The sequence below is a fragment of the Musca domestica genome, unplaced genomic scaffold, assembly GCF_030504385.1.
Source record: "Musca domestica strain aabys unplaced genomic scaffold, Musca_domestica.polishedcontigs.V.1.1 21, whole genome shotgun sequence".
Taxonomy (NCBI): domain Eukaryota; kingdom Metazoa; phylum Arthropoda; class Insecta; order Diptera; family Muscidae; genus Musca; species Musca domestica.
The window spans coordinates 10,631,519-10,653,056 of NW_026712258.1; the positions used below are offsets into that span (position 1 = coordinate 10,631,519).

The 21,538-nt window shown below is 32.3% G+C and overlaps 1 protein-coding gene across 12 annotated transcripts in view; it reads left to right on the plus strand.

Annotated features, from left to right (window-relative positions):
* Positions 1-21,538, plus strand: part of LOC101889366 (TLD domain-containing protein 2) — a 254,778-nt gene that overhangs the window by 126,881 nt on the left and 106,359 nt on the right. For 11 of the 12 annotated variants that reach the window (XM_059122681.1, XM_059122685.1, XM_059122687.1 and 8 more), the window contains exons 1-2: positions 20,228-20,689; positions 20,784-21,274. The exons of the other annotated variant lie outside the window; for it this stretch is intronic. In XM_059122681.1, coding sequence (XP_058978664.1) covers positions 20,432-20,689; positions 20,784-21,274 — 749 coding nt within the window. In that variant the 5' untranslated portion in view covers positions 20,228-20,431. Of the gene's footprint in view, positions 1-20,227; positions 20,690-20,783; positions 21,275-21,538 lie in introns of those variants that run through there. 12 annotated transcript variants of the gene reach the window in all.

Sequence of the window (21,538 nt, forward strand, 5' to 3'; positions counted from 1 at the left end):
CATTTTTCATATTTTCATAAAACAAGAATCCATCCCCAGGTATCAACTACACCGTTCAAAAAGTACAGTAATTCTTCCAACTCAATGTTTTCCCAAAATACCAAATTTAGTACCATTTTCCAAAATCACCTTCAAATCTCAGTCCTATACATTAATGCCAAATTTCAAGCAACATCAGTACCTTCCGTACGTTTACTGAACGAATTTCCAATGCCAACTCTTTATCTAAACCCTACCCACTAGCAGTGACTCCAATACCAACATTTCAAATTACCAGCTTCTTTCCTTCATCCAAAACGGATTTGTACCATTTAGTACAGTTCGTACACTTAGTACACATTTCCAAAACAACCTCAGAACATAAATCGCATTTTCAATAATTGATTTTCGTATCAAATTTCAAGATTTTACCACTATTCATTCAAATAATTCCAAATGGTACCAAATTTAGGACATTTTAGTATTTTTGGTACACGTATTGTTAGAATTTCGAAAAATTCTTTGGTTTGTCTATTCTACACAACATCGAAGACTCTCACTCCAACTTTCAGATTTCCAGCTCTATTTCTTTCCCAAATACCAATGTTGGTACTATTTAGAATTTTCGTACCTTTTTAGTATGTATTTCCGAATACCCCACCTTGTATCAACCAAAAGATGAATGAATGGGAAATTTTAGGCTTCCAACTCAATCCTTCACCCAAATTCCAAGTTTAGTACTTTTCTAATGCCATATTTCTGATTTCAAGTAGAATCTTTTCACGCAATACACAATTTTATAAAATTTAGTAACTTTTGTACGCTTGCCGAACTCATTTCCAAACTCAATTCTTTACCTAAACTCTACCCACCAGCAGAGACCACAATACCAACATTTTAAATGTCCAGATAAATCTGTTCAACAAAAATTAAATTATACCGAATTTAGTACCATTTAGTACAGCTGTCAAACTTAGTACGCCTTTCCTAATGATATCAACACTATTATTTTTTATATTTTTTACCAAATTTCAAGAGGTTCGAAATTTAGTACACTTCTAGTCCAGCCTTATCTCACCCCTGCTCACCTACATTGACCCACATGCAAAATTTCAAGATTCTTGCTTCAGCCGTTTCGCCTGGGCACTAATGAAACCGTCAGTCACTCTTTTAGATATAAATTTAGAGTCAAAATTGGACCTAAAATTGATATTGAAATAACGTATGGTCTGCTCCAGAGCTGCAAGAATGTAAAATGTTTTACTATGATAACCGATTTTCCCTCTATGATATGGAAAAAATGCAAACATAGTAGATTCTTGCAGGTTCTAGAACAGAGCAATAAATTGTTTTAATGTTCATCTTAATCCATGGTAGAATAATACAGGTAGATGCATCAACGCTTGGGAACATTGGTGTGTCAAAAAAATTTAATGTTCTTTCAAATATAAGTAGATTTTTATACGTTTTTTTATACGGCATCATTCGGAGGTTATTATAATTAGCGTTTTCAACAATTGTTACAAATTTAAATAATTTTTCATTCAGCCTTTTCAATTCCAAAATTGATTTGACAGTTCATTGTCCAAGCAGCTGTGTCGATGCGTCTACCTATATTCTTCTACCATGTCTTAATCCGTAAATAAACAGTCTTAATACCATGTTCCCACTGGCAGTTTACTACATTTTTCGCTATCAAAATTACGTACAAGAATTTACTCGTTTATACGACACTAATCGGAAGTCACATTAACATGAATATTTTTTTCTTACATTTTGAATCTAATTTTTATGGAAAATTGGACGAAAATACATGAATTACGCAAGCTATGATCGGAAAACCCCAGATTATCGGGGCCATGATTCCATAATATATACAGACAACCAGGGTATCTTCAGGGTTTCGGAAATCAGGAATCATCGTGTAATAAAACATGTCGTGTAATAAGACATGTTACAACTTTGGAATATTCTTCTCAGTGTATCCAGACTTTTCATTTTCTTTCTTTTTACATCAACATCTCAACATCACCATCAAATATTTGGCACACTGCCCACACGTTTGCTTTTACTTGAATTGTTAATTTCGTTGAAATTATTTAAATTGCCGTCTTTTTGTGTCTTTGGCAGCGGCGGATAAATTTGCATTTTTTGTTGTTATTGTCAATGTTTTTGGTGGTTTTTGTCGGTTTTGTTTTGCTTTGCATATTTGTAAGGTTACATACAATATAAATTTTGTTGTTAATTACAAACGAGTGGATGTATCGTTTTTTGTTTTGTTCTCTTTGTGCATTGGCTCTTTCGAAGCGACAGCGAAGTGCATAGTGAAACTGCGCTGTGGCTTGCTCTGCTTTGAACGAACGACAGCATAAGCCGACAACGACAACGAATGCAAGAGCAAGCAGAGAGACATGCCTTTTGATGTCGTTACAAATCAGGTGGTTGTGGGGTCTGCTGGTTGGGCGCAATTATGGCGGGCAAATTATTAAAATTTGCTCAGGAGCCAAAATAAAACATGTAAATTATAGACATTACCGTATGATACGTACGATACTAGTACATGTTATTTTGACATGTAACAAGCAAATGAAATTAGCTTCCACACAAATGGCTGGTATTGGTTTAGCGAAAGTTTGTTGAAAAAAAAATAATGGCATTGACACAGCGCTTCCTGTGCTGCACTCAAAGTGGTCACTTTTGCTTACTTAGAGGCAACTTTAAAGATACGGTTTTTCAATCAGCTGATTTTTGCGAGATTTGTATTGGCAACATTTGTTTTATATCAAACTCGAAACGTTTTGTTGTTGCTTGTCACATGACAAGAGTGTGGAAAGCGAATTTAGGTATATTTATAATATTGACTCAATTTTACGTCAATTAGTTTGTTTTTTTTTTTTTTTTGTTCAATATATATTCCACTCAGAATATCCATAGTAACTATTTGTATCTGTTACTATAGACAATAGAAAAAACTGTGAGTGGAAAATCCATCCATTTACCATTCTCGGTACTTACCATTTTCAATAGTTTTACAATGAAATGCAATCAAGACCTACATAAACTTAATATAGTGGGCGTTAAATAAAAATAATGCATGCCAATGACATCCATTTCCAACTTTGGCATGGCTTTAAGTTTACACATCGACCACCCTCCATTTGGCATTTATGTCAGATTGAAATACGATTTATGACACCTGACATATACTGTCATGTGTGTAATGTAAACAATCGAAGTAGTTATTTGCAAATATGTGTAGCTGCTAGTAAATGCAATAAGAAGTAGTGCCAAGTTATAATTTTAACTACAGAATCAGAAGAGTCAGCTGATAACAATGCAATTGTCGGCTGATGGTTAAGTAAAATTTACATATTAATATTTAGAACGTCGTTTGGAACAAAGTAGAAAGATTTTTTACATATGAAATGTCAAATTGTTCATGTGTAGAAGTTGCACATATCGTATGATACATGCATAGTAGAATTAGAATCATTTCATTTTTTTTTACTTTAATATTTATAAATATATATTTTGACAGTGAGATGTTGAAAGTAAAAAAAATGAAATGAAAAAAAATTTAAACATTTGATGGCATGACTTTACCTTCTTAATTCTACTATGGATTAAAGGGCTGCAAGTGTGACATATTTCTCTATTTATGCCATGGAGAAAAAATGCTCGTCATGTTGTGCCCTGTTTGATCAAACGCATAACAGTACGTAACATCCAACCAAATGCTCGATGTCTCGAGGCAAAGCGCAAACGCTACCTGCTTTCCCGATATGTGAAAAAAATATTTTGTAATAAAGAATTTCTTGGCGATTACTAAAATATTAAAGGTACTTCTAATTGGTCCACACAAAATTTTCACATTTCGTCAATAAAATTTTCTTATTTTGATTATAATTTCACAAATGTTTGCCTCCGGTATTGAGGTGTAAATGAGAATGAGTGCTACTGTAATTCACGTAACAACACTACATACATACTTCCATTGTTCAATTCTGTGCATATTCAGTTATTGAATGAGAGTCAAATCAAATCTACACTATATGTAGATAGAAAATAGGCAAACAATATTTACCTCTTTTTATGACCAAAACTTTATGATAAATCACCAATAAATTGGGATTGTTCAGTATATATTTCATTTTTTCTATTCATTTGTTGATGTCTATGCACATTTTGTTATTGAAATCCGATTTATATTTACGCGGTGTTTGTTACTTCAAAATTACAGCGCACACAAAAACACACCCTCACCGTCGAAAGTAACACACACACACTCTCTCAATTTAAGCACACGTACACAAATGACACACAATTTGACGATGACACGGTTCGATGTCATCGTTGACTCCCTGCATTTTTGGAGAACACCATGCAAATATTCGAGTCAGCCATGCCACGATCGAACTGTAGACAATGGCACACATGAATCAAAATGGGGGATGTTGTTGGCTGTCATTGCCTATCAAATACATAGCGCATGTCAGTGTGTCGAAAAAAGCATAATTCATACAATTCGTCTTGTGCAGGCCTTTACTATGGATGTATCATACGATATGTGCAACTTCTACACATAAAAAATCCATTGATATACACAAACTAGAGATGGGAATTTCTTTTCTACGCAGTAAAATATGACAAGGTAAATTACAGAAAATGAGAGGTGGATATGCTTCTTAATTTTTTCATGTATACATGGACAATATTTCCAAGGCCTATACCAGCCGATTTCACCCATTCCGTCAAAAACAATTTTTTATATTTGAAATTCGCCTCAAAAATGAAAAGCTCTTATCAAGCAGTTTGTCCGCCATAAAAAGAAATTAAGCACGCATAGCTAAAAATGGGCCTAATAACAAAACAATTAAGCTTGCGATTTCAAAAAAAAATATATATTTTAAGTTTGCTTACCTAAATATAAATCAGCGGGAGGAGAAGAAAAAGAGTTGCAATTGATTACAAGAAGAATTTCCAGCTAGAATTTGTAAACTCTCAGTGAAAGAATTTTTGTGTTAACAGAATGGCTTGACTTCCAGTAACAATGGGCAACAAATGTCACAAATTTTAGGGTAATTATTCCAAAGAACGTAGATGCATGTACAAATTTAGGCACAAATTGTCAAAAGTGTTATATTGCTTTCTGTTTAACTTTATTTCTATGCTCGTGTGCTTTGATATTTCTCTTAGATGTTTACAATTTCGGCACAAAAGAAAATTTGACAGTTCGAAGGAGTAAAAAAGTTGCTTTGAAGGCAATGCGCTCTTTAGACGACCTAATGATAAAAACCATGATTTTCCGATCACAGCGAGCCCTATGTATATCGAAAAATATCATTTAAACCAAGGCTAGGCAAAGAGTATCCCTTGGGATATCTGTGTGTTCACCAACACAATTGTAAAAAATAAATTGTTTTGAATTTTCTGTCAAAATGGCTTTGGGAGAATATTTAGTTTTATTCGAGCAGTCGATGAGGAAGGTTCCCTCGGATATTTTTATGAATACACCGTAAGAAATATTGGATCACATAAATATATCTTGCTACATATTTGAAACAAATATTTCCGAAATTATAAAAATTACAACTATTAAGATTTATATACTTATTGATTTATTTTTGACATAATTTGTATAAAGAGGAAATTCATTTCATATTGACCGACAAATTAATTGTCCTTCTAAAGTAGTAGATATTTTCATATCCCTCGATTTCTATAAAATGTCATGTACAGTCTTAGTCAATTTTAGGAAAAATAGCTAGATGCGATGTTTATCATTCTGTTTGTAATTCATAGAAATAATCTTTTAGAACCCAACGCAGGATATGAGTTTCTGATCAGCATAAAATTCTACGACTATTTGCGTATGTCAGCCTGTGGAAATCGGTTTTACTTAGATGGTTAGCATGTTATGTCCGAAATTATTAAACACAAATAACATCAAAATTATATAAAATTTCTGAAAATGTCAACTTTTATATTTTTTTATTTTAAAATGAATCATGATTGAAATAATTCTGCAAATATATCTTCGAATTGTCTGCCAAAATATTAATTTTTAACAACGAAGTTGTTTTTAAAACAAAAAAATTTAAATTGAAAATTTAAAGGGAACCAATTATTTCTCACTCTGTAAAGGAAGGCAAAAACACACTTGCAATATTTTGTTATTTCAAAACACATACAATCACAAAAATTTTTTGAGACTCTCTGCCTTGTCCTGATTTAAACGAAAGTATTGGTTGCTTGTTGCATGGAAATATATAAAAAATGTTTTTGCAAAACTTCATTCATAAAGAAAAATATAATCAAAAGAAATAAAAAAACATGTGTAAGTGTATGATAGCAAAATTTATGAGTCATATGAAAAAAGTCAATTTTGACATACCCATCACGGTAGAATACAGGTAGTCGCATCGACACAGCTGCTGGGACAATGAACTGTTAAAACAATTTTGGAATTGAAAATATTGAATGAAAAATTATTGAAATTTGTAAAAATTGTTTAAAAATAGATATCATTAAAACCTCCGATTTGCTTCGTATAAGAAAACATAGAAAAATCTACTTATTTTTGTCAAAACATTTCAAAATTTTTGGCATGTCAATGTTCCCAAGCGTTGATGCATCTACCTATATTTTTCAACCATGATACCCATGGATAATAAAGTTGACAGCACAAATATAAAACCCTTTCCATCTGGCAATGCCTTAAGAAATGCCTCAATAATAGTGTTCCTTAAATAGAACTTAACCCCTTTTTTGAACGATGCGTATATGGAACTAGTTCCATTTCTTTCATTCGTTTGTCTTTTGAGGTCGTGTTTACACTTATGCACATAATTGCATTTGGGATTTCTTACTATTACAAATTTTACCATAAAAATTAGAATGTGTGTTCTGATTTTTGCCCAAACAATAGAATGTGCGTTGAATTTGTTTAAATAGACCGAAGCCAACTTCTATGATAGTTTATTTCTTTAACCTCAGGACTATTTATCAAAAGCTAAAATTAATTCAGGAAAAAGAAACTAACAGCTACATTACCTAATAAAATTTCCTTACGTTTACACAGAACTGAATAAATTTGTTAACAATGCCTTTTACGACTTTTTTTACATGAGAATTAACACGTTAATTTCACAACGCAAACAACAGCTTCAATGTGCCATCTCAATGCTGCAGCAAGTGTTTTTGTGCTTTTTGTTTGCGACGTTGACCAAAAACATGATTAATCGCCACCCAGTTTGCTGGCGATTTCGTAAACCGCAAATCACAGGGGTACTCTTTGTCCATTTATTTATGCACGATTTGCGCTTTTTATGTTTTGCAAAAAAAAAAACAAAATCTGCAAAGATAAAGTTTTTATATTATTCAAACGTAAAAAATGCATGCATTTTTTCCATTCTACCACAGCTCAGCTAAAAAATTGTCTTTTGTTTTATTTTATATATATATTTTTTTACATTACACTATAATTGCCATTGCTGTTGGTATTTTGTCAATCTCAGGGTCATAATAAAAAGTTGGCGGACATTTACGACAACGTTTCGGAACATACATACATCTCTCAACTCGAAATGAAATATATTCTCACTGGGGTGTGTTAAAATAACAATGCCAGCTCGCATCTGTCCATTCATATGGGCGCATAGGTCATTAAACATTTCAATCTACTTTTGCCAGATGACTACTTCTTTGCGTTCTGAATTTAACATCGCTTTTGCCTTATCACTTTACAACCGTGCAGAAAAAAGTGCATTTCTGTTTTATTTTCACGACATTGCTGATGGATCGTGATGGAAAACTACAGCAATTGTTGTATAATAATAAACAACACACACACATATGTATATACAAATAAATGGTGGCGGTATGTTTTATGTCCGCACGTGATAAGAGGTTGCATGAAGACCAATGTGAACATGATGCTAGACTGCGAAGTGATGTCAACTTGTCTGAAATGAATTGTTGCTAAAAAAAAACACCACTGAAATAGAGAAATTGTCAACAAATTTGACAGCAAAGGAATTGGAACAAAAGCTTTTTCATAAGATTCGAATTCTAATTATGACCGGTTTCACTTAATAATTAAGTATCTATTTTGTTTCCTGCAAAAAAAAAATTAACTTCAGAAATGCTGACAAGTCCAAGCCTTCAAAAATGCTAGAGAGTAAAGGTTAGAATTCATAAGACCCTTTTGTGACTCGCTTAAGTCATCGGCTGGTTTCATCGTAGAGGAACAAAAAGCCAGTCAGAAAAGCGTTTTATGTATTCTCACCTTAAGGACGGCAATCGACTTAGCATGTATATGGTAGTAAAATTCAACTTGTATCATGGTAGACCAATACAGACAATCGCATCGACACAGCTGCTGGGACAATGAACTGTCAAACCTATTTTGGAATTGAAAATGTTGAATAAAAAATTAATTAAATTTGTATAAATTTTTGAAAATGTGAATTATCATAACCTCCGAATGACGTCGTATAAGAAAACATATAAAAATCTACTTATATTTGAAAGAACATTTAAAATGTTTTGACATATCAATGTTCCCAAGCATTGATGCATCTACCCGCATTCTTCTACCATGACTTGTATACAATATTTATTTGTGTAAACGTCATATTTAACTTGTGTAAACGTCATATTAAGTTGAGTTTACACCATGGTAGAAGAATATAGGTAGACGCATCGACGCAGCTGCTGGGACAATGAACTGTCAAACCAATTTTGGAATTGAAAATGTTGAATGAAAAGTTATTTAAATTTGTAAAAATCGTTGAAAAACACGCATTAAAATAACCTCCACACGACGTTGTATTAGAAAACATATAAAAATCTAATTACTTTGAAAAGAAACTAAAATAATTTTGACATATCAATGCTCCCAAGCGTTGATGCATCTACCTGTATTTTTCTACCATGGTTTACACATACTATTTGGTACATATGCATTTCCGACTTTGTCATCCCTAAAAATAGGGCATTACAGAATCAAAATATGGACACAATTTAAATTAACCTTTGCTGTTACGATATCATTAGGTATATCATGGTAGAAGAATGCAGGTAGTCGCGTCGATACAGCTGGGACAATGAACTGTCAAAGCAATTTTGAAATTTAAAATTTTTAATAAAATTACTCAAATTTCTAAAAATTATCGAAAAATACTTATCATAACAACCTCCGATTGATGTCGTATAAGAAACTTTTAAAATCTACTCATTTTTTAGGTAACATTTTAAAAATATCAATTGATATGTTCCCAAGCGTTGGTGAATATACCCAAACTTCTGAAATTGGATGCAACTTATTGCATATGTCCACTGTGCCTGCTGGGAGCTTGCCTCCCAGTGTGTTCGGCACACTGTTACAATTTTCTGTGTTAAAGAAAAAAATAATTTCAAGTTGCATTGTTCATTGTGGCTGTGGCATGTCTGGCACAAAATTAACAATGATAAGGATTTTGTTTTGAATTTTGTATGGAAAATTTCCACAGCCACATAATAGAAACACTTAAAAGTCGTAAAGAAAACCTAAACTTAAGTGAAGCGTGGCGCATACATAAGTTTAATATGGGTGACATGGAAGTCAAGTTATTTTTAGTTTTGAAATTTGATATAATAAGTGGTGCTGTCATAAGAGAAGGGACACATGATAATAGAATAGATTTTAATTATTTTAAACTTTTTCCCAAAGCAAGCCAGTGTAAACACACTAACACACATTTACATATTGAATTCCATGCAAGAATTCCATTCTGTTTTTTTCAGAGAAGGCCAATGCAGTTGAGGTGCGGTCCATTGTAATAGTAAACGTTGTTAACTGGTTAGTCTATGTCACAGTCGTCATGGCCTAATCTCCTTACGATGCATGGCCTCCAGATTGGCCTTTCACTCTAAATGGTGATTTCACATTTGATTTGTTTACATTTAAGAGATTTTCACTTCAATGGAAACCTAACAAGAGTCAGAAAAGAAACCGGTTCAGTGACAAGTCATATGTTCTTGCTCAGTTTTATTTTTAATTTGTAACTTGGCCGTCATCAGACATAGACATTTCGAAACGATCCACCACCACCACTAATGACTTAATAAATCAGTAATTTATGCAGTATTAGTACTATTTAAAAATAAAACGTCAACTCCAACACAACCACATTAATAACAGTGTCATTATTCTAAACAACAATTGAAAATCAAAAACACGTGCTTTTTTCCATCCAACGATTGTTTCATTCATCGGATTCATTCATGAGTGCAAAATTTCAAGTTGCACAGAAATCCATTAACCAACCACCTTTTTTTCATTTCATTTGTCGTCGTGCCATGTGATCGATCAATTGACCAACCGTTCGTGTGCTATGATCTCTCTTAGCATATCAAACATGTTCCCATCCACTTTAAATCGTATCTATGTTGTTTGACTGTGTTGACAATAACATAAACAAAAAATCGAAACAGGTTTGTAATAAAATTTATTTAATATTTAAACCAAAAACATATTTTAATATGTCACCTAATGGTTTCTAATATTCAATATCAATAATAATAGAGAATATTTGGCTATTATTATATATTGTTTATTTTAAAGTGTTTGAAAAAAATTCCATCATTATTTATTCCAAAAGTGACCGATCTAGATTTTATTTGGGGAATAGGAACTGCAAGAAACAAGAAACATTTTGGAAAAATATCGTAGTTCGTAGTTCGAATATCCAAAGTTTGGAACAAAGAAAAGTGACATTTAGCTCTTTCTGCTCCCAAAATGAACTTTTATTTACGACCCTCGATCAAACTTAAATTTTTTGCGGCAAACAGTTAGCCTACGTTTACAAATCAAGAATTTTAGTAAAACGTTAGCTAATTTTTGCATAAGACAAAATATCCTGAATGAGAGTTACATTTTACTACCACTTATATATTGCTTCTATTATTTTCATCAGTGTGTAGTATCATTCTGAGAGAATAGGAGCTAATAATTTTTGAAATAAAAAAGAAAAACAAATGAATGGCAAAAAAAAACAGGATAAAACAAAAACATATCATTGACGATTTTGTAAAATAGGCATATTTTTGACAGTTAATAATGCTCTGTCTTTTGTAAACACAGGGTTGTCATTAACTCGTTTTATTCTTGCCATTAGGTTCCAACCATGTTAGAAGAATACAGGTAGTCTCATCGTCACAGCTGCTGGGACAATGAACTGTCAAACCGATTTTGGAATTGAAACTGTTGAATGAAAAATTATTAAAATTTGTAAAAATTGTTGAAAAATTCATATTATAACAACCTCTAACTTGCGTCGTATAAAAATACATTTCAAAATCCACTTATTTTTCATAAAACATTTTAAAATTTTTGACATATCAATGTTCCCAAGCGTTGATGCATCTACCTATATTCTTCAACCATGGTTCCTACAATAAATCAATTGTTTGTACAAATTACTACATAATGTCGTTCGACAACCCAAAAGTCCTGAAATTTTTTTTTACTACTCGGGTTATTGAGAAACCCATGGTATAATAATTACAAGGTAAGAGAGAATAATTAATTTTGAAAAACACAGCCCTGAAGCTAGAGTCTTGTAACTTCAAATTTACCAATAACAAATGCAACAAGTTGACTTTTTCATTTGAAACTTTCTTCCCAATATTTTTATATAAAAGAAAATCGCAAAAAACGAATGGAACGCCGTGAATTTTTCACAACATCGAATTTCTAATGCAATCCAAATTCTTTTTCATCCAAAAAAGAAACGATTGTTCTTACCAAAGGCTGTAATATGAATTTAAATTTTAACAGAAATTTAATTTTTTGTTTAGTTTTTAAAACATTTCATACAAAAACTCCAAACATGTTATGACATTACAAGACTACTTAAAGAAAAAATTATACTCAGTTGATTGCTATACCTTTTCTTCATTGTACCTTTCTCAGTAATGCTACACGATAAGGGTTTTACATATGTGCTATCACTTTTATTATCCACGTGTATTTTCATGTGTATGTCAATGTTTCCATTTTACATATTACTCATAATTCTTCTATCACACACTCGCATATGTTTTTTATTTCCTTGGGTAACAGTTTGATTTTATTATATTTTCTAAAAAACTATAATACCTTATAGATGACTTTTTACCGCAAATTTTATTTCATATATTTTCACACAACAATTTTTTTATGGAATTATATTTTTCCGATGGAAATAGGGCTCGCTGTAATCGAAAAATGACATATGTACTTTATTCATGTATTTCAAAACTGAAGTGTCATCCATGTATCACACGATGTGTCCAACTTATACATATGGAAAATTTTACACTTCATATGTAAAACCCTTATCGCATGATAGCAGCTTAAGAGTTATAAAATATCAGCAGCTGAGTTAAAATCATCTGTTTAGTAGCCGACGCTAAAATTGTTGTAGTTCGTTTACCCAAAGAGCGAATAAAGAGGAAAATTTTGACCAGTTATTGAGAGTTGGTAAGTTCTTATTGGAAAAATTTCCGCAGTAAGAATTATCCAGTATTATCAGCTGATCAATAATAATTTTTGTTAAAATTAAATCTGCTCCATTAAATTAAAAAAATACGGATAAAATACTTGAGCATTGCCATCTTTGAATTTTCTGTAATTTACCTTGTCAAATTTCGCTGCATAGGAAGCAGGTTCCCATCTCTGATTTGTGTATGTACAGTGGATTTATAAACATTTTGACAATGAGATGTTGAATTTTGAAAAAATCGTAAACATATGATTGCATGACTTTACCTTCTTATTTCTACCATAACTTCAGCTTAATAATGAAATGTCACAAAATATGCTCCTTATGTACTTACACCCTAAGTCTAACAAGTTCTTGCAATGAATTTAATGTCAATTCGACTGAAAACATGATCATTTTTCTAATTTCGTACTTGTCCTAGCTGCAGCTAAGCGATACTAAAGGTGGGAATACATAAAGCGCTTGTATAGCTGACCTAAGGCATCGTAGAGGAACAAAGGACTTTTAGGTTGACTTAGTTCGATTTTGGCTCTAAGCTTCTTTGTTCATTTCAGAAAAAGTCGGTATTTTCGCTATTTCCGCGCTTTATGTATTTCCATCTTAATCCTAATGATGATATGTTTACCTTTAGTTTTCTTTTTTGGGGTTAACCTACTTCAAGAGGATTTATTTGAAGTATAAGTAGATGATATGACAATTTTGATCCAAATCCTGTGGGTTAACCCATTTATATGTAAACGTACGGTGAGGCTAATATTTTAGTTTTATGTTTTGGATTATATTCTTCACTGATAGTAATTGGTACAAATTATTACTGCAAGTCGGCTGTTAACACAAAATTTCTGCAAAAAAGAGTGGTTTAAGAGAGAAATTTTGACAGTTGTTTCACTGAGAGTTTAGAGATTCTTGCCGTTCAAATTCCTTTCTTCATTTAGTCTTTGTTATATTTCGGTTTCTAATGATGTAAAATTACCCATTTCATCCCATCTACTTCAATCGATCTTCTCGGAGAATCACTTAATGTAATTAGGCCAGATTATTAGCGAAACTGCAATGCCCAAAAATGATTTTAATTTTTTTGTAGTTTTCATTTTAACCCCAAGATTAAGCCCTTTTTGTGCTATGATCAACAATTTCGTTACTTGCCAATGTCAACCAGAATTTAAAAAATCACGTCTAGTTCAAACATTTACTTTTTGTCAGTTTCATTATCTCCCCAACCATATTTTTAACAATTTATCATTGTATTTGTTTTACGGCATTTAATATAAACATTTGGAAGTTCATTTTGGTATCTTTTCCCGCAGGGAATGGGAATACGGCTTACATTTTCGTTGTCATATTTGGTTTTCTATGTCAATGTCACGGCTACACAGAGAGCGGAGTAGGTCCAAAAAAAATACCAACAATACACAACGACAAACGAATTTACAATTCAAATTATTTGTGTTTTTTGTTTATTTTTTTTCTCTTCTTTCTTTAAATAGTAAATATCACTGGCAAATTTATAAACAATTTGTTTTGTGCCGGTGGCATGACATTTGCGATTCTACCATGTTAATATATTACTCCCGGCGGATTGTGAAGTAATAAATTGAGCAATTGTTTTCGTTTTCATGTGATTATTTTTCAAACAAAATTGATAACTTTCGCTTTCATCGCTAGTAATTTTTTTTATAATATTATGACCTAATTATATGTCATAAATTAACATCAACTAATTACACATGGAATTGGTTTGAAATATTAGCCACCCACCTGTATGGGCAAACAGCAATTAATTATAGTGCTAATTAGAATATATGACAATTAAAGCTAATGGAAATCGGTAGATTATATTTATACTCTACATTTGTATGCGGCGGAATATTTACATTCTAATTATAAAGACAAATATTAAATCCGTGATAATTAAAGTTGGTTTAACGAACTGCACCCAAACTGTAGCAGCTCACATTTCAATTAATTAATTGCTAATTTGTTAATATCTGAACTAATTTGAGGTAGGTCATGATACTAAAACAAAATATTTAAACTGTACGCAATTGTTAGGTTTTGATTCAGGTTACCCAAAAAAATTGTTGCTGAAAGTAGTCTGTAAACACAGAAGTTCTGCTAAAGGGTGGGATTAGAGGCGGAATTTTTAACAGTTAGTATATTGCCAATTTTTTCTTGCATTACAAAAATTGAGGTAGATGCATCAACGTTTGAAAACATTGATATGTCAACATTTTTAAAATCGGAGGTATTATGGTATTATTTTCAACAATTTTTACAAATTTTAATAATTTTTCATTCAAAAGTTTCAATTTCAGAATTGGTTTGATAGTTCATTTTCCCAGCAGCTGTGTCGATGCGACAGCCAATCAGCTGTTCTACTATTTTATAGTTTTTTTATAATTTGAAAATATTTTTTTTTTTTTGGAAATCGTAAATTTGAATGTATTGTTGCTGTTTTAGAGGAAAAAATTTAAAAATTGGAAAAATTCTTTCTTTTTTTGGCTCATTTCCTTTTTATATCATTGATTCTATTAATTGTGGTTGTCCTCCAGTTGTTTAGACTTACCAACTAATTGTAGGTTTTTTCAAGTTGTGTTTACTTTTGACAGAACACCTTACTCTCTAAAACATAGATTGCTGGACAACTCTTGCAGGAAAGTAAACCCGACATACATTTTATCAGGTTAGGACTTGTGTACACCATGCTGCAATAATAAAATGTTTCAAGAGATCAGACGAAATTTCAAAATTTGTTTATGTTTTGCTGCTTTTTGTATACCTTTCATACTGTCATTCTAATCACAATAAGTATTTTGACAACTCGACTAGGTGGTCAGCTGCAGCAAATCGAGTACCTATTGGTTATGCCATTGCGTATACGAGCTCTTAAGAGTAAAGGTGAGGGTACATAAACAGCTTGAAGTCTTTGCGTGGCATTTTTGGTGACATATCATAAAGGGAATCCAGAGCCGCACTTGAATTCTGCCGTTGTTTCCCCTTATAATTGGACATTAATGTATCTACCAATGACGCCATGCTGCTTATGTACCCTCACCTTAAAACTAAGTTAAATCTCTTGCTTTGTTGAAGCCATGGTAGAAGAATAGAGGTAGACGAATCGAATGCTGGGACAATGAACTGTCAAACCAATTTTGGGAATGAAAATGTTGAATAAAAATTTTTTTAAATTTGTAAAAATTGTTAAAAAACTTGAATTATTATAACCTCCGAATGACGTCGTATAAGAAAACGTATAAAAATGTATTTATATTTGAAAGAAGATTTAAAAAATTTTGGCATACAAATGTTCTCAAAGGTCGATGCATCTACCTGTATTCTTCTACCATGGTTGAAGCTAAATCAAAATCGAGTACCGGCGTCAGAATCCCGGAGCCGCTCTGACCCTCCTTTATAATTTGCCATAAGTAAAGCAAAAAAGCGTGAAATAGATCAAAACTCAAATCGTGACTTCGGCGTGAAAATACAACACTGTTGTCAGCTACAAGTGGCAACAGTATTATATTTTAATGCCGAAGTCACGATTTAAGTTTTGATTCATGGTCCAAGTATAAGGCCCCCCATTCAAACCCGCTGACTACCAAATGTGGTGTCATGCTTTGATCTGTTTTAAGGTGCAATTAAATTAAAAGTTTGAAATATTGGCTAGGAATATTAGTGTCAAATTATAATGGAAAACGACGGCAGGATTTTAGTGCGGCTCTGTAATACCTTTATGAAATGTCACAAAATATGCCTAGCCATGACTTCAAGCTTCTTATGTACTTACACATTTAATTTTTCGAGTTTCGTTTAAGAAATTCACTTAATCGAACGAAGGAACTAGTTTCTTTTTTTCAATTAATAATGCTTCCACTAATATGGCAACTTTATAAAGGTAACTTTATAATTGGCATCTAAAAAATATAAAATTAAAAGTTCTTAGACAAGTCTTGAGAGTTTTGTATTCAATTCATTTCCCAACATTATGGCTTTTTGATGAAATTGGACAGTATAAAGAACTGCTGACATTAAATATCTGAAAGTAATAATCATGGTACAATTAAAAAAAGGTAACCTCATTTCATATTTGCATTCCCAGCTCTGCATTTTCTGTAACTTACCTTGTCAAATTTAAATGCATAAAAACAGTTCCCATCTCTGATTTTGTGTGTATACAATGGATTTATGAATATACATTTTGACAATGAGATGTTGTCAAATGTATAAACTTGAAAAAAAAAATTAAAACATATGATAACATGACATTACCATCTCAGTTCTACAATGGTAATAATTGAGACTGGCGATTTTTTAAATTACAAAGTCAACGCTGTATGGGAGAGATCGACCCCTAAGGGTTCAATTATATATTGGATTTAAAAAAGTCACTTTTGGAACCCCAATTTGAATTTCACTAAAAAGAAAACGCCATTCAATAAACTGGTTCACTCAAAAACATGATCCTTTTAATTAGCTATAATCTGTAATTCTACTCTTCATATTCACTTTGCAGCAACCTAATTTTAGAATAACACAATACATTACGTGTGAAATTGTTACCCCAGACTTCAAAATATTAGCAACAATGAAATATAAAAACATTTTGTAGCGTTTATTTTGTTTCTTAAATGACTGTGGGAAAAATCTAAGTTAGAATAAAACAATAGGCAACTACATATGTACATACCTATGGATATTGTAAATAATTACCCTTACTGAGCACTAGCTATGGCAGCCGGACCCCCATTATCGTGCAAAAATATATATCACAAAAAATAAAAGTGGTACTTGAAAACTCAAATACACAGTAGCGACAGCGGCAGCAGCAGCTGTTAACAGAATTACTCGTATTAATGTCAAACTCTGATAGAATAAACAATGTAAATTCATGGCTAGCCAGCACAAACTACCGATTGTAAATTCGTTGTCATTGATGGCAAATCACCATCAACTATCTATCACTTTCATTTTCAAAACAATTTTTCGTTTTTTTTTCGATTTTTTGTTTTGTTCACTTTGATTATCTATTGTTTTGTTGTACCGGCTTCAACTGAATGTTATTTAGTTTTACATGGTATTACTAATCGCCTTCAATTAGTGAAAGAGTAAATTTGTTAAACGTCATGTCAGCGGGTGACAGAGGGCATGATTATTGCCAAACTATTGCAGGGGGTGTTGACTCTTTAGTCATGCAACAAGTGTCAAATTTTTGTAAAGATGTTAATCAATGTAATAGCCAATGATCGATTTGTGAAAAGCGGGATGAGGGGAAGAGAGTTGGAATTTGAAAATTGATTGTTTACATTGATCACATTTTGTTTTCGTTTGACTCTCAGTGAAATTATCTCGGGGTGAATGACAGGGAACCCCATGAAGCCATGCATGCCTAGTGATTGGTTGTGTGCAAATGTAAATGATCATCGTTGAAATTTAGATGTTGATTCAATCATTGATTTACATCCACTTATTATTTAATTAAACCTCAAGGCGTTTTAGAAGCGGGGAATTTTCAACAAAGATGTATGTAATTATTTTTGATTGACTATGGCAATAAGGTGTGCCGTGATTGAAATGGCTATTTTAAAGATTTAAATAATTGCATGAAGAAGGAAACTGAAAACGACTATGAAACGGCCTACGAAGACGGGACCAGGCAGAAATAAACAAAGAAAGCCACATGTGTTTGAATGTCGAACATAACATAATAGACTTTTTTGACTGGCTTAAGTCGTCGGCTGGCTTCTTCGTAGATGAGCAAAGGAGTTTTAGGTTGACTTAGCTCGATTTTAACCCTACGCTCCTTTGTTCTTTTCCGAAGAAGCCAGCCGATGACTTAAGCCAGTCAAAAAGGCGTTTTTTGTATTCTTATCTTAAGAATGATTTTCATTTAAATATTCTATTGAACCAGAACACAGGTTTACGATAATCAATCAATAATCGACACGTGTGACATCCAAATACAAAAATAAAGAAACATAGTTCCATAAAAGACGTACCAATGTCATGAATGTTTTGATGGGTTGCATTGAACAAAGATCGTAATGTGGGAAATGTGTGGCAACTCTGGTAAAGGCTTTATCCATGGTAGAAGAATACAGGTAGATGCATCAACGCTTGGGAGCATTGATATGTCATAAAAATTTAAATGTTTTTTTTTTTAAATATAAGTAGACTTTTATATGTTTTCTTATACGACGTCATTCGGAGGTTATTATAATTCACGTTTTTCAACAATTTTAAAATTGGTTTGACAGTTCATTGTCCCAGCAGTTATGTCGATGCGTCTACCTATATTCTTCTACCATGGCTTTATCATACGGAATGTTTGTTACATATGTAATGTCAAATTTTCCATATGTAGATGCTACGCATATCATGTGATACATGGACGCCATTTCATTCGGTTACAGCGAGCCCTATTTTAATGGAAAAGATATAATTTAATCAAAATTCTTCAATTGTTTGCATGAAAATATATAAAATTAGATTTAAATTCTTTCAAATTTAAAAATTTAAATTCATTCAAATTTATAAAATATAACAACAATGTAATCAAAGGATATAAAAAAACATATGCAAGTGTGTTATAACAAATAGTAGAAGACGTATGTAAAATGGTAATTTTGACATACACATTTACACATGGATAAAAAAAATTGACAGCACATGTCTAAAACCATTTCGTCTTATGGAGCCGTAAGCTGCGATCAGACGACAAGGACTTTTTCATATGTTATGTCAAATTTTCCATACAGAGAAGATGCACATATCGTATGATACATGGACGACATTTAAGTTGAGATATACATTAGTAAAGTACATATGTACTTATTCGATCACGGCGAAAAATATAAGATAATCAAAAGTGTATACTATTATAGAAAATGCGAAATAATCTCAATATAACCAAAGGAAATAAAAAACCATATGCAAGAATATTGAGTCATATGTAAAATGGCAAATTTGACATACACACAGAAATACGCATGAATATTAAAAGTGACAACATATGTAAAACTCTATCGTCTGATAGCAACTTTAACACGGTTTTTGAAGTTTTTAACTTTTGGATTCGTATGAATATAACAAACCGTTTAGACTACTTCTAATTTATAAATCTTTACGTTTGCGAGATCAGCACGATGTTAAATGTTAATTCCATAGCGAATGCGTCAAATAATATTCACTGGTTTTATGAATACGATTTACGTGACATATAGGCTATGGAATTCACATTTAAGAGTAGATTTATAGCTTGTTTTTCCCCGGGTCTTATAGCTTGTTTTTCCCCGGGTTAACCTTCTTTATGGAAGATTTATTTGATGCATGTAGTCGCATCGACACAGCTGCTAGGACAATGAACTGTCAAACCAATTTTAGAATTGAAAATTTTGAATGAAAAATTATTCATATTTGTAAAAATTGGTGGAAAATGCATATCATAACATTTGACGTATGTATATGCAATGGTTTTGGCTAGAGTTGCTAGATATAGTGAACTGTAAACGTTGTATTAAAGATATAGTTGTTTATTGGCAATTTCAATGATTGACAACTCGACGCAAACACATTTTTATAAAAGCATCGTCGTTGTTTTTCTGGCTCCAAATACAAATATTTTTTGAGGGTAGAAAAAACACAATTGTTAATAATTTTCTTAAGTTATTTTTTTTTATTTTATAAATTTTAATTTTTCTTTATATGTTTTTTCTTTTTTTTAGCAAAACCTTTTAAGTTTTTTTAATGCAAACTTAAACGCCTGGGACGTTTTATTTTTTTGTTTTTTGTTATGTGATTTGTGATTTTACAAAACTTAACGAAAAAATAAATATTCAACTACCCGGATTTAATCACGGATTTTATTTAACCCGAAAAAAACGTAACAAAGTGTATCAACCTGGTATTGTGAATTGCCGCCGTACAAAATGAGTGCCATCGACAGTGGAAAATATCGCCTGAAAAAAGATTGGGCCAGTGTCTCGATACCATCATTGGTCGATATCGACGAACATGCTGACGACGAAACCGAAAGTGGAATAAATATCACCGAACCATCATTGCCACCACAAAAGCCGCCCAGACGGAGTTCATTGGCATTGGGTTTGTTTTCCAGTAAATCGGATAAAAGTCAGAAGAGACGTAGCTCCATTGCGGTTTCTTTCTTTCGACGTGATAGTAATAAGGTAGGCAGCGCCGATTGCACATTTCTCATTTTTGCTTTTAATTTTGCTTTTTTTTTTAATTTCTTTCGTTTTATTATTTTATTTTAATTTTTAGCATTCATCCAAAGATTCCTATGAATCGGCCGTAAAACATGAAAAAAGTGATGGCTCAAACACACCCATATCACCTGACATTGTTTACAGCTCGGAAGAGAACATTCGTGCCTCGTCGCCAAATGAACCCGGTAAGGTAACATATTTTGATGATGGCACCAATGTTCGCACAGCTGTCAAGGGTATTGGCATCACCAGCAGTCCATATGATACGCCCATCGACAGAGAGCGTAATCGTCGCCGACGTACATCGCTACAAACAAAATTAGATAGACGTCGTCGCAAGAATTTCGAAGTCAGCTTTTCCACACTCGAACAGAGTACGGGAATCGGTTCACAAAGTGATTTGACCAATGATAGTACCACAGGCATCGGCTCGTCCACAGGCGATATGAGCTATGATGAAGTCGATCCCAATCATTCGGCCTATTTTCCAAGGCAAAAACGCCATTCATGGTGGAATATTTTCGTACCAGAGAACATTAAAAACAGGTGAATATTTTTTTCTTTTTATTATTTGTTGTGGGATTTTTTGTTTGTTTTTTTTTTTAATTATTATTAAATTTTGTTTTTTTTAATTTTCTATTAACCTGGAATTTTTTGAAATAATGCCTCTAATATTACCCAATAAGAACAATAACAACAATAATTGTTATGCTAACTGAAGCAATGAATGAATTACTTAATGTTTGTTTTTGTTGTTGTCGAATGAATGAATTCAAGCGAATTGAAGTAACACCTTTGAAAATTACTGCG